The following is a 13,553-nucleotide window of genomic DNA, read 5'->3' as shown; positions in this document are numbered from 1 at the left end:
AATCGAATGCGAAACCGCCGCACGACACCATTTAGTGGGGTGCGTTTTCAGGATGGTTTCTGCAATGAAGCTCCTGCTTTTATGTACTAAACAATGCTCAAGTAAACAGACCGTCAGACCTATCGGATCGCATTAAAATGTAAACACCAGGACGTGACGCACTAATTAGTATAAATGGTTGAGGGCTGTAACACTGTTACCAAATCAAATTTATGCAGAAGCTCATAAATTCGGGCACCCGGCATAAACGTAATCATTTATTCTTCATTCCACTCCTCCTAGATCCCAATGGTGCTGAGGGATTCTCCCCACTGGGTAGTCCCATTGTGATGCAACGACGAGGCTCTGTGTATGGTGCCAATGTGCCTCTAATCACCGAGCTCGGTAAGTCAAGTCCAGCTGTGAGGCTTCAGTTTTGCTTTTTGTCTACGAGTTTATCGCTTACTTCTCTTTTGCCTTACCAAGTCGCTCTCTGTCCACTGCCCGTTACATGCCTCGTCGGTTTTCCTTCACGCAGTGAATGACACAAATGTACAGTTTCTGGACCAGGACGACGATGATGATCCAGACACAGAGCTCTACCTAACGCAACCCTTTGCCTGCGGTACCGCTTTTGCTGTTAGCGTGCTCGACTCGTTAATGAGCACTGTGAGTATTACTCCCCGTCATCAGCAGCGCACTTGAGCCCTCAGTCTGACAGGCATTGAGTAGTAATCTTTTCCCGCTGAGAATTCTCGAGGCCGATACTTGTGCATACTGCTCGTCCGCAGTAAAGGTTTGGCGGGCCGTGGCCACTGAACGTAAGATGTAAATCCGCTATTCATGCGACGGCTGTGGAGTAATTCTGAGGCATCTGCAGCGTCTGAAACGCCAATGTCAGAAATAGCGAGCGCAAGCCGTTTTGCACTTCTAATGGAGAAGAGAAAACTGGTTTCATGTCCTGCGCAGCTTATTTCGCAGCATCTGCTTTGTGACGACAACTGTCGAGTGTGCGCTTGGAAAGGGGAGGTTGTTTCCCTTGCAACGCTCCCTCCGCCACCCCTCCCAGCCAAACAAATAAACAATGAGAACAAAATACTGCGCCAGCGCACGAACGCTGCCGGAAGAGTGCTCATAACGCTTCCGGCCCTGCCTCTTCTTCCTGCCCTGTGCCACAGACGTACTTCAACGCGAATGCACTGACGTTGATCCGGTCACTGATTACGGGTGGCGCAACCCCTGAGCTGGAGTTGATCCTGGCCGAGGGAGCGGGCCTTCGCGGAGGCTACAGCACGCCGGAGTCCCTGGCCAACAGGGACCGTGCAGAGTTGGGCAGATCTCCCTCTACGATGGACCCCTGGCTCAGTTTGGGGTGAGTGCCGCCGCCCCCACTGACCACGGGCGCCTGCCGCCTAAGCCCCGCGCGCGGTAAACTGCGCTTACTGGCCGGCACACGAATTAGGCGCAGTTGACCGTATCATTTGCGCTGCCGGGTGCCTTTATCTGTGGAGGAGACTCCCCCCTGGTGACCCTTTCCATCCCTGTCCATGCGGTCGCTGCTCTCGCACAGTTCTCGCCAATAAAAACGCCGTTGCTATAGCTGCATGTACAGCCGCGTTTTGTGAGCCCGTTTTCGAAACGAGAGCCCTGTAGGCTGGCGACAACCGGTTCCTTTGGTACCTTGTCTGCAGCTGAATGCATTTTGTTTAGATGTTCGCAGCACGCCTTTCTGTATGAAGGAAGATCTCATGCTAAAGGGAGAGTGTATACTGTCGGAGACGAGTATTAAAAATTGACATATTCTGGTAGATCTCACCCCATGGTGGCAATAACGAGGGCAGAACTCGCAGTTTATGCAGGAATCTACACTTTTAATTGGCAAAGAAAGTCAGGTCTGAGCGGATGGTAGCGCCACGCTGTGTTCTTTCGTTGCGGCCACATCTTACACCGTGGCTGCGGTTAACATGGCAGGCGCCCGAAGTGCATACATACCGCATTTCGTGACTATGCCTCAGCGTCACACAGACAGTTATTTTTGTTTGTAGTAACCCTTTTTTTGCTGTTTCTATAAATTTCAGCTGTTTTTACTGTTTGGTGTGCTGGCTCCTCTTAAAATATATTAGAAAAATAAATCGCACAACCCATGCCGCCGCTATACTTGCAGTCCTGCTGACGGCAAAGGTGGTTACTGGTATCTGTGATAGATATCACCCGCTTTATATTTTATCGTTTTTTAGAACCACCTCAGCGTTCCCAATCAATCGGTTATTTTCGCAAAAAAAAAGGGGGGGGGAGAGGACTCCAGAAGAAAAAGAAAACTCATCAGCTTGACTGGCTTCCACTCCCTGTATGAAAAGACAGTTGTAGTTTTAACAAAATTAGTGCATCTTGGTTGATGTCTCGCTTATTATTGCCACTGCACGCTGCTGAGGTGGCGCTGCAGTCGTCTTGTCCACAGAGTTGCATAGAGCTACTATACTGACTATATATCGCGTCCCCGATTACAGGGTTTGCAGACGCCGTCTACCGTTGTGAAAAAAATTGGATTTTAAAATGTTCAGCTGTGTTTCTCAGCGCTAGAGCCGGCTATTCGTTTATTTGGGCAAGGAGCTTTCGAGGGCAAGGAGCTTTCGATATAGTCGATAAAAGCTGCTAGTCTGTCCCCTTAAGCAGTGTTAAGTACAGGCTGTCTTTATGCTTGTTCACTGCTGTACGGTGTTCATTTTTCGTAAACGAAAAAGACTGTTATCGGGTAAAGAATTTCAGAATAAGAGAAAATGTTCTTAATAACTCTCCGCGACTTTTTTTTTCCTACGTATGATAGTTCCGCATTGCATGAGGGTTAATAACGCACAATGAGGTTGGTGCTGTGGGGCCTTCAGCACCTTAGCGTTTTTCTTGAAGATAGCGATGGCGAGCTGTTTGCTATGCTTTCTCTGGTGAAAACGTTACTTGTGAACATTTATTTAACAAACGTTCACCCCGAGAAAACCTAGCAAATGGCTCGCCACTATAACGCTTGACTTTGCGGAATTAGCAGGCGTACTGTGCCTACGAGATGCGCGTTTCTGTTCGGCATTTCTACACGAACACATTAGGCCCCCGAATTTCTAACGCCCCAGTGGAATCACCGAACCACGTTTTGTTTCCTTTTGTGCGCGACTTGCACCTGATTACGAGCCGAAGGTAATTAAAGCGCGTGTTCCTACGGCATATTATTTTTCGATCATTTAACTCGTTCGTTTTGGTTTCACCAGGGTCTTTCTAACTTTTGTTTTTTGTTGTGTTGAAGTTACAGTTAATTTTGGCGTTTATCGCTCCACGCTAACAAGTACCTAATAACTGCAATCTGTTGTTTTTCTTTTAGGATTTTCGGCGAGTAAGTAAATGCGTTCGTATTCTGGGTTTTCTTTCGCAATATGGCTGTAGTCAGCACTCGTAGACTGCTATGGCATATCGTTTACAGCACGCTGGTAGTGAACAACTCAGCGATGTAAACATTATTCCACAAACTGCATGCAAGGATTAACATAGCAAAAATCATTATTTGGCGCAATGGCTGAGCATGCATCCCCCCCCCCCCCCCTCTGAAAAAAAAAAACACAGTATGTAGGTGTTTATTGCTAACTTTTCGTCGCCAGCGAACTATCCGCTCTTCGCTCTGCATCTCTGTGGCTTTTGTGGCGCAGTGCTTGCTATAAAAGTAGGCGAAACAGCAATTTTTCCAGCTTGCATGCCTTCACTCCTCGGCTAAAATAGATCATCCTCGTCGAAGGCAAATGACCGGCGCGTTACGTCTCGTTTTCCTTTCTCTTTTTTTTTCTCTCGCTCATTGACAGCTGAGCATTATGTGAGCTTCTGTTAGCAATGCTTAAACGCAGTAGTGCGGAATTTTGCGTCACAGAATGACAGTAGTGGCTTTCGTGCTACGTTATGCCTTTAACAGAGTGCAGCAATGCGTTCAAACGCTACCAAATGGCGTAATTTTCATTTTTTATTATCAAGAGATCGCATGTAGTTCGTAGGTGCAGCGTCGTTATCGCGCACTGCGCATTCAATAACTCTTAACCCTAAACGCACTCAGTTGTATTGCGTAAAAGTTACCCGTTTCTTAGCGTCTTCTGTCTTTGTCGTGTCCTCCTATGAACCAGAAAACCAAATGTTGCGGGAATTAGCTTGAGGCTAGGAATATGCTTAGAATGATACGTTGAAACAGTGTGCTCGCCTGTGGTATGAGCTCGGAACAGCGTGTTCCATTTCTATGTGCTTTATAACAGCACAGAGGCAGGCAACTTAGTTAGGGTTAGCATTTAATTGGCGCACGACAAGCTAACGCGGACTACAAATTGATATGGTGCCGCTCAGCACGTCACTGCGCTTTGTACGCTACAATTAAGGCTAACTTAGCAGCTGCAACTTAGCAGACGTTTGTCATCCGGGGCCAGGGCACAAAAATGATTACACAGATTGACCTTCGCCTCTGCGATGCGTGTGGCACAGAAGCATGTCTCAAATACTGTAATATTAGGCTGTCACGGTTGCCCTATCCTGGCTAGATCCGCTTGTCGGTGCTTTGGCGCCAGCGGCAACCAATACTGACTTGCAGCCATGCGCGTACACTTTTGGCACATGCCGGGTTGGGGCAGGGGCCGTTCTCGCGAAGCTCCCAGAAACCGTCATTCGCCTTCTCCGCAGTCTGCGCAGTGGGGTGCAGGTGTAGCTGCAGGTTGCGTGCATGCGCGGCGAGGCTCCTGCTCTGACGTAGCGGTGCGCACGTCGCAGGAGGGTGGCAAGTATGGCGACCTCTTCGTGGCAGCCCTTCGGAGCTACGGCATGCTCTGCGTGGGCCTGTACAGGTTTCGAGACACGAGCTCCTCGGGCGAGGCGTCCTCGAAACGGTATGTCATCACCAACCCGCCGGCAGACTTCACCCTGCTGCCGACGGACATGGTGAGTGTAGCCCCTCTCTGCGCCACTGGCCGGAGGTCTGCCGCCGCCGCGCTGATCGGAGCATGTTTTAGTGCCGAACTACTCTGACGGCGGCGTGTCTCGAGAAACTGTGCGCACTATCCTGCGTACCTTCTCGCAGGGAGTATTTTCTTCCAACCGCCCCCTCGGACAACTGACTGGCGGCGGCAGCCCTCCAGCCTCGCTTTTAATCTTCCGTTCGCCGCTTGGACTTCGGTGAAACTGTTCTTGTGAGATGGCTTTCTGTTGCATGTCCTCGTCGAATAGCGACGTTCGCGTAACGCCCATTTTGTTCGCTGCGCAGCTTCTGTTTTATCGTACGATACCTCCAACGCAGCTCGGATGACTTATCGCGCCGCCCCGAGGGTTAGCGGCGGCAGCTGCGAATGCCAGTGCCGCCTGGCACCTCCATTACACCTCGGTGCTGAATATGCTAAAGGGCACTCTTGGCTCCGTCTATACTGAAAGGCAATCTTGACTCCGACCGTTCGTGCTTGGAGCGCAAGTACTGACAACGAATGAGACAACGGCGAAGAATGACATTATGGGGGGTTTGAATTGAATTCAAAATTTTATAAAACTTAATTTTTGAATTCTAATGAAAAAAAATTATGGGAAGTCCCAGCTTTTTAATCTTGAGGTCGTCCATGAACAGAATGAGCCGAAAGGTGAATGTGGTACCCCGGCTGTATGCAGTCCCTCCGGTGTTCGTATGCTATAAGAGACTGAGGGCAAATCAGTGATAAATACGACAGGGCGCCACTTCGTAATGAAGGCATCATATCTCCCGTTCTCAAGAGGGCATGCACAAACCGTTATTCGTCGTGAGCCACTTTTGCGTGAATGCACCTGGTTTGAGTAATTGCTCGCGGCTCATTAAGAGTCGGGGCAAACTGAAACTCGGCGACGACCCCAACGGTTCAGAGTCGGCTAAGGAGTGAATGATATGGCTCGTTTCGCCCTCTGCCTTCCAGGTGTTCGTCCTGCTGCAGTTCGACCCCGGGCTGGAGTACAAGCCCAACCGGGCCGAGGAGCCAAAGGACGACAACTCTTGACTCCTGCTGTGTAGCGCTTTGACTGACGGGCCTTATTCCTTCATCTAAAACAGACAACACTCCACCCTACTGCTTGCCTCCCGCGGTGTGGACGCAGTTGGGACAAACAGAATCCGACACCGTACACCCAAATTGCACACGACAGCGAATGCCACGCACATATCCTAGAGGAGCACTCTGACCCACTGCAAAGTCGCTGCAGAGGCTTCTGCTGAACTGGGGGCTTTTCTTGGCTGTTTTTTCTCATTGAGACCCCGGACGACATACAGAAGTGGCCTTGTAGCTTAGTTTGGCATTACACTGTGGGGACACTTCTTTCGGTTCCTTTATTTCGAGGTGTCGACTTTGGAACAACGAAAATCCTAGGCAGCGGACTAGCCCTGTGGATGAGCTGTAGGCGATCCCCTTCGGGCGGCGCCCGGAGAAAGGCCGCCCCGTTTCCGAACTCCGCAGGCGTTTCCCCGACAGTACCAGAAACAAAGGACCTTACACGATGGTGTGCAAAGCTCGAGCCCACTGCTTCCTTGTCAGTCGTCGCCAGCAGCACAAGGAGACAGGTATCTTCAAAGTATCTTCTAGGAGCCTAGGGGGCATCTTGCGCAATTCGCCGGTTCAGGAGGAGGACACGCAGCATGTGGTGTCGACAGCGCCCATCGGCGGCGGTGCCAGGCAACGCGCGCACACACACACACACACACGCACACAAACATGCACACCGGAGGAAAAACACAAGGGTCGTCTGTTGAGGTCGCTACACGGTTAACGAACGCATTGGAAATGCCTGAAAACGTGCAAAGTGCAACGCTGCCGCCGCAGCACAAATGAAACCAGAGGTCCGGCTCCGGACGAACGTCTCGTTTCAGAACTCGCTCTGCATGTCTCTCCCTCTGTCCTTCTCTCTGTTCCCGACTCTCTGCAATACAACAAGTGTTTCTTTGTGTTCAAAGCTTGTACATTTGACATACGTCCTGAATGCGACCGTGGCGTCGCGCTCTTTGTACGAAAGGGTTCATATTTTATGTACGAGATTGTTGGGAAATCTGTTTAGTTGCATTGTTTCCAAGCGGAAGCACGTGGTGTACAGTAGTGTTGTAAAGTGAGCAAGTTAAACGCTGAACACTACGGAGAAAGCGTAACACTGTGTAACATACCTCTTCTTTGTGTATAGAAGTGTACATACGCACGACGGCGCCTGGCCTGCGTGCATTCGGCGCGGAGCGACGAGAGGCGCACTCGGGGTACGTTCTTCTCCACGGAGCCTTACATTTTTCAACCTTCGGTTTTGCGTTTTCGCATCAGTGTTAGCTCAAGGTCACACCGACGAGATCACGTGCTACTGTGTAGTTAACAACGCAGTGCTCCACTCAGCAAGCCTCCTCCCCCTCCCTTCCTGCGGCGCCGCCGCTGACGCGTGAACAGGGCGCCGCGCGGCGGCGGCCAACGACCAACTGAATGTACAACAAGCGTAGATACTCGCCGGCTTCAGCGTCGGCCGACTCGCATGCACTCTCTTCTTCTTCGGTCAATGCACGGCGTCGCTGGCCACCGCCACGACCGTCCCCCGTCGCGCGACTCTCTCTCGATTTGGGTAATACTATATATACATATATATAATATATATATAATGTTGCGTACGGTTCCCCGGATGATCTGCATTTCCGCTTGAAAATAAAAGCCTGTACGCTGAGAAGAAGAAGAAAAAAACGAAAACGAAAAAAAAAAAATTCTGCTGACGTTTCACGCCGAGCTTATGGCTGGGTTGTCTCCATCGCTTCCGCCCGCGGACGCCCGCCGTTGCCGTGAGAGGCGCAGCGGGGAACGCGTGAGGCGCACATCGTTTCCCCACCGCGCGTAGCTGCGTAGGGCACTGCGAAGCGCAGCGCTGAGCAAGAGAACTGTCTCTCGAGGTATAAACACAGACACTAGACAATCCATGCATGTTGTGATTTTTTCATTGAACGAACTATGTTGCAACTCTTTTTTATTCTCATTACACACGAGGGGCTCTCTTTAGCCTGTCGCGTGGACGCCCCAGCGCGGGCCGTTCGCAACTTTTGTGACGCGAGGGAGGAGCCGTGGCCGCAGATGCAGCGCGCCGGCTTCTCGCTGACAGTTTGTGTGTTGAAATCTTGAGCAGTAAGGTTCGCTTTCTCTCTCTCTCTCTCGCTATACATATATATATATATACATACATATATTTAATTTGTGTGCTCTGTGTCATTATTGCGCTGTGTTAAAGCCGCCCTCATTTATTATTCTGTTGTTTTTTTTCTTATTCCACTACTTGGGCTAACCAATTTCACCTGCGTGTGCATGCTCACTGTTGGCTAATTTTGCGGACGGAAATTTGCTTGCGAAAACTGAGCCAGTGGTCCTTTGTTGTTACTACTTTTGTTTTGTTTTTGTTTTCTCGTGTGTGCACTCGGCGTTGGTGGCCTATCTGCTGCTGCATGTAAGCTAAAAAAACAAGGGACTGTCGACCTACTACCACTCGCATTTCATTTGTTTTGAGAAATCAGACTACGTGATTGCCTGTCCTGTGTGTTGCTTTCATTGCAGCGTTGCTTTGTCGTGATCTGCTGTGACGCAACGAGCTCGAAGCGTCAAGTATGCCAGCGTTTAAACAGTCACGTACCGCAGCGAATCATGTTGCGCGAGCCGTGGCCTTCCTGGCCACTTGATTAAAGCGACATCGATAAAAACAAAAACAAAACGACGCGTCATCCGACGTTCGTTTACTTAATGCTAATTGTTGATTAGATTAGGGTTGAGAGAAGTAGGAAAACTTGGGTTACAGGTAACATGCTCATTCGTTAGCGGATTTGGCGGGCGCTATCCGTTTAGGCGGCACCGTGCGATGCCACTGCACTCTGTGTTACGTTTCTTCTGTGGCTGAGAGGTTCTCCACGCCGGCAGATCAACGAATATTCACCGCATGGCCCGCAAACGTGAGGGCCGACCTTGGTCAGAAAAGTCTGTTCCCGGATGTATTCAAAATGCGCGCTTCGCGTGTGAGGGCGCCACTGTATTTCGTAGCGTGCGGAGTCGCCGCTGTAGGGAGGAACTACGCACTTGCGCATGCACGGGCACTTGGGACGCACGGTTTTTCGGCACGTGTCAGGGCTTTGAGAAAAAAAGAGTCAAAAAGAGCGGGGCAGCGTAGAGAGATACATATTCCCGTGGCCGCCGAGAGCCGCGCGGTGCAAGAGACAGGCAGCTTTTCGTCGACGCTTGGTCGGTTTCGTACCCGATCGTCTCTGGAATTTAATTTCGCGTAGTGAATGCGACGATATCTTGAGCCAGGAAAAACAAACGTACGAGAAACGTACTGACTCGTGTTCGACGCCCATGTGCACCATATAATATACGCTGCTGTCGTGCTAGCTGTAGACACTGACTTGACGCCGCATTTGCTACGTGGAGCTCGCAGCGGGTGGGCTCAGCTGAGGCAGGCCCGCGGGCACCGATTGTATGTATACCTCCACCGAGCTTACTTGTCATGGCGGTGTGCACGCGTTTTCCGGTCGCTAGCCAACCGTCGGTTGTTCCTTCTCGGATGCTTCTGTTGTCGCAATCACGAACAACACGCTAGTCTGTGAAATCGTCGTTTTTGAGTCGCGCCGGACACGTGCGCGCAGCACGCGTTGTATCATACAGAGGGCTCTCATCGTCTGGCTAATGATTACTGGGGCATCGATTATTGCGGTTGCGAAGTGCAGCGACAGAGACCACCAATGGTGCGTGCCTGCTGCCTGGCACCAGCAGGCGCCGTGCGCAGACTACTATAGACGTTTCCTTTGGTTGGCTGTGTTTCTGCTTCCGTGCCGGCGCGCTCCGCACAGGCGCGTAGGCGGCGGGACGGAGCTACTGGTCAAAATGTGGTCGGGAGTACTTAATTCTGTTCGTTATATACATATACACATAATTTTTTTTTTGGTCGTAGGGTTCTCACTTTGTCAATGTTTTTTCAGAGCCCGATGAATAGTGCCCGCTTAAATTTTTCTCCCCCTAAAACTGCAAGGCCCAAAATGTTAGCTCGATTACTCATCTTGTAAATGTTTCTCCCACGAGCATAATAAACATCTGCATTTAAATGTTTGTGAGTCACAATCTTTTTTTTTCGTTGTTGTTCGTTGATTGTTTGCCTGTTGTGTGCCGCTGCGGCTGTAGCATGCTGCCTCGCCTTCGTTTAGACGAGTTGTGGTGTGTCGGTGTGAATGTTTCCCATTGCTTTCTCTCTCTCTCTATCTCACCTCGTCAGCGGGTTTGCGTAGTCTTTCTCGTTAACCCGTTCTAGCCGGGGCCCGCTCCGTGTAGCCCTCGTTCGCTGCTGCAGACCTGCGGCCCCCAAATGTGTACATATGCATACCGAGAACGATGGCCGGAAAACTGCTTTGTGACTGTGACGCACTTGAGAAACTAAAGAGCAAAGAAAGATAGAAAAACGAAGAGAAAAACCCTTCGTTGTGAAATCTCTCCCTTTTCCTCGACGTTTCCCTTATTTCCTTTTTGTAAGTAGCAGACATGCGCCCCTCCCCCTTTGAGATGCGAAGCACGTAAGCTGTCTTCACCTGACTGGGCAGCAAACGCATTTTCATGTATTTATATCCTATTGTGGCATTGGGACCTTTCTTCGGTTATTTTTCGCTTTTTTTTTCGCGAGAACGGAGGAAAAGAGTGAGAGAGATTTCACAGCGCGCCACCCCGGTTCTGCTCCTGTCGTGCACCACCAAACAAGACCCAGCACAGGAGCAGAAACAGGGCGCCGCCTTCTTGCCCGGCAGTAAGCCGAGCCTCCCGATTCGAACCAATCGGTCGCGTTGAAGAAACCCCAGGTTGCGCGAATTGATTCGAAACCTTGCGCTGCGGCGTGCCGCAGAGCCCAGGTGTTGCCTTCGCGCGTTAAGATCCACTGGTTGTAAAAAAAAAAAAAAACATTATCCGATCGGCACTCGCAGATGGCGTGTAGAGTGCGTCACAGAGCCAACGGTACATCGTAGTTCACTGTGCGATGCTGCATTGACGATGCATGTGATAAGTGCATAAACATGAGAGGAAATATTTTCCCATGTTTGTGTACTAGTTGGTGTGTTGTTGCATTTGTTTGAGTTTTCCCCTCTCTTTCACTGCGTTAAAGCCCATACCACACAGGCTTGACTTGAGTTCTCAACACCAGCAATTGGGAACTTAGGTCAGCCTCGCACATTTAAGACACCGGCCCAGTCAGGTGAAGAACACGTTGTGCACGCAATGGCCTCAAATTTGTTCAGCCTCATGTCTGCCACTTACACTTTGCCACACATCTTTCTTGGTGTCGTCCGCCTCTGTTTCCGTTATTTTGTTTATTCTTCCTGTAAAGTACACACGCGCGATAGCAACGTCTTTCCTGTGATTATTCTTTCACACACTCTCACTCTGCATCTTTCCTTTCATGTGCTGTCTGCGTCTCTCTTTCTCTCTATCTCTCTCTTGCATTGGATGTACGTCCATAGTACACTTGCAGCCTCATGCCGTTTTTGTTGCTCCTTCACTGTACTTGTCTTAAGTTGTACTTGCAATAAATGTTGGTTTACCGTCGTCATTTTGCATGATTGTACAGCATTATGCTTTATTTCTGTGCGTGTCTGTGTGCCTTTGTTGGAAGCAACAGATTAGAGCTTGCTTCACACCTGGACCGGCACTTCCCGCCGCGTGTGCGCGAGTCTGTCGAGGCGACCACCGCTGAGCCCGGCGCAGCCGGTGCCGACGGCTCGGCTTCCCTAGCTAATGTCTTCCGCCCGCTGACAGTTTCAGCCGCTGCCTCCTCACGCGTGCGCTCCGGCCTCTTTCACAAGTGCGGTCCGCGCTTTTCTCCCTCTTGGAGCCGCTCGGGTTCTCGGTTGGCGTACTCTGAAATTACAGACAGTTATTAACGGAGCAGCTTTGCCTACACTGGCAAATCATTTTCTCTCCCTTCTCGCGTGTCTTAGCTGTCCTGATAAGCGCTGTATTTAATTAGCTTCTGAGGCGCTCTGCTTTTGTCCGTCCTCTTTTTCGGTTCAGCTCAGCTTAGCTTCTGCTGGTGTTTCGGCGGCAGTAAAAAAAAAGGGGAACGTTTTGTGGTTTGCCTTGAAGGCTTGCTTGCGCGACGGGTTGGCCTGAAAGAGCTCCCGCGGCTACGTTTTAGTGTAATGGGCACTTTTACCCTCTACATTGTCTGTTCACAAAAGACTGTGTCACGTTTATAGTAGAGGAACAGTGAGAAAGCTAAACATGCCGAAAACACCGGCGGCCTGATATGCCTCCCAGTAAGCAACTCTCAGTCTGGAGTCCTTTGTTTTTGTAGGAGGAGTCAAAGCCAGGAACGCACACACCTCGGCTTTAGCCGCTACTTTCTCTACGCGAATTCTACTCCCTTTGACTGAAAGAAAACTGTCCAATTTCAGCAAAGCGAGAAGAAAAAAAAGAGGCACACAAAAGGAAGCGCCAGATGAAACGATTGCCTAAAAAGAAACCCTGAAGAGAAAGAAGCACAATCCACAGGTCGCTGTGTGAACACACGGTTAGAGGCCCTCAAAGTCGTATAAAGTCAACTGTCCAGCCCAGGCGAGATGCGCATCAAATGTTCGCTCCTGTCTAAAGTGACCGAACGCCAAGCGTAGCTGCTGTGGAGGTTGGTTTTTGGAGAAAGGAAATGGCGCAGTATCTGTCTCGAATATCGGCGGACACCTGAACCGCGCCGTAAGGGAAGTAAGTGATAAAGGAGAGAATACGAGAAGAAAAGAAAAAAAAAGAGGTGCCGTAGTGGAGGGCTCCGGAAAAATTTCGACCACCTGGGTTCGAACCCGACCGCGGCGGCCGCGTTTCGATGGAGGCGAAACGCAAAGGCACCCGTGTGCTGTGCGATGTCAGTGCACGTTAAAGATCCCCAGGAGGTAGAAGTTATTCCTGCTGTGGAGGCAGGTATAGGTAAAGTGTTACTCAAGCCGGTTGTGCGCGTCAGCCCTACCACGATCGGTGTCGTTCCGCTGCTATGCTTAGCTTTTGCTTCCTGAAGCAATTATGTTCAATGAACCGGACGATTCGCTCGTGACGTTCTACACACGGCCCTGTAAACTATTTGTTTGTTCTGGCGACGGCGAGAAGAAAGGCCCCACCCTGGCTTCGCGCGTAAATCGAGTTCGTTTCGAAAGACTCGCCGCGGTGGCTCAGTGGTTAGAGCGCTCGGCTACTGATCCGGAGTTCCCGGGTTCGAAACCTACCGCGGCTGCTGCGTTTTTAGGGAGGAAAAACGCTAAAGCGCACGTGTGCTGTGCGTTGTCAGGTGGTCGAAATTATTCCGGAGCCCTCCACTACGGCACCTCTCTCTTCCTTTCTTCTTTCACACCCTCCTTTATCCCTTCCCTTACGGCGCGGTTCAGGTGTCCAACGACATATGAGACAGATACTGCGGCATTTCCTCCCCCCCCCAAAAAAAAATATTTATTATTATTATTCGAAAGACGCGCACTACGCATCGCGGACCTCGAACTCTAGCATTCGACTCGAGGGGGCGCTTTTCCCTGCTTTCTT

General features: G+C 50.4%; 1 protein-coding gene across 1 annotated transcript in view; it reads left to right on the top strand.

Annotated features, from left to right (window-relative positions):
- LOC144115280 (calcium-activated potassium channel slowpoke-like) overlaps positions 1-10,100 on the top strand; it is a 68,608-nt gene extending 58,508 nt beyond the window's left edge. The window contains 6 exon segments of the mRNA XM_077649600.1: positions 283-384; positions 518-648; positions 1,158-1,296; positions 1,299-1,351; positions 4,762-4,929; positions 5,922-10,100. Of these exon segments, the coding sequence (XP_077505726.1) occupies positions 283-384; positions 518-648; positions 1,158-1,296; positions 1,299-1,351; positions 4,762-4,929; positions 5,922-6,002 (674 nt within the window). The 3' untranslated portion in view covers positions 6,003-10,100.
- Positions 10,101-13,553: the final 3,453 nt, after the last annotated feature.

This window comes from Amblyomma americanum, chromosome 1 (assembly GCF_052857255.1).
Source record: "Amblyomma americanum isolate KBUSLIRL-KWMA chromosome 1, ASM5285725v1, whole genome shotgun sequence".
Lineage (NCBI taxonomy): Eukaryota > Metazoa > Arthropoda > Arachnida > Ixodida > Ixodidae > Amblyomma > Amblyomma americanum.
Note: the sequence above shows the minus strand (reverse complement) of the source record. Positions and strands in the feature narration are given on the sequence as shown.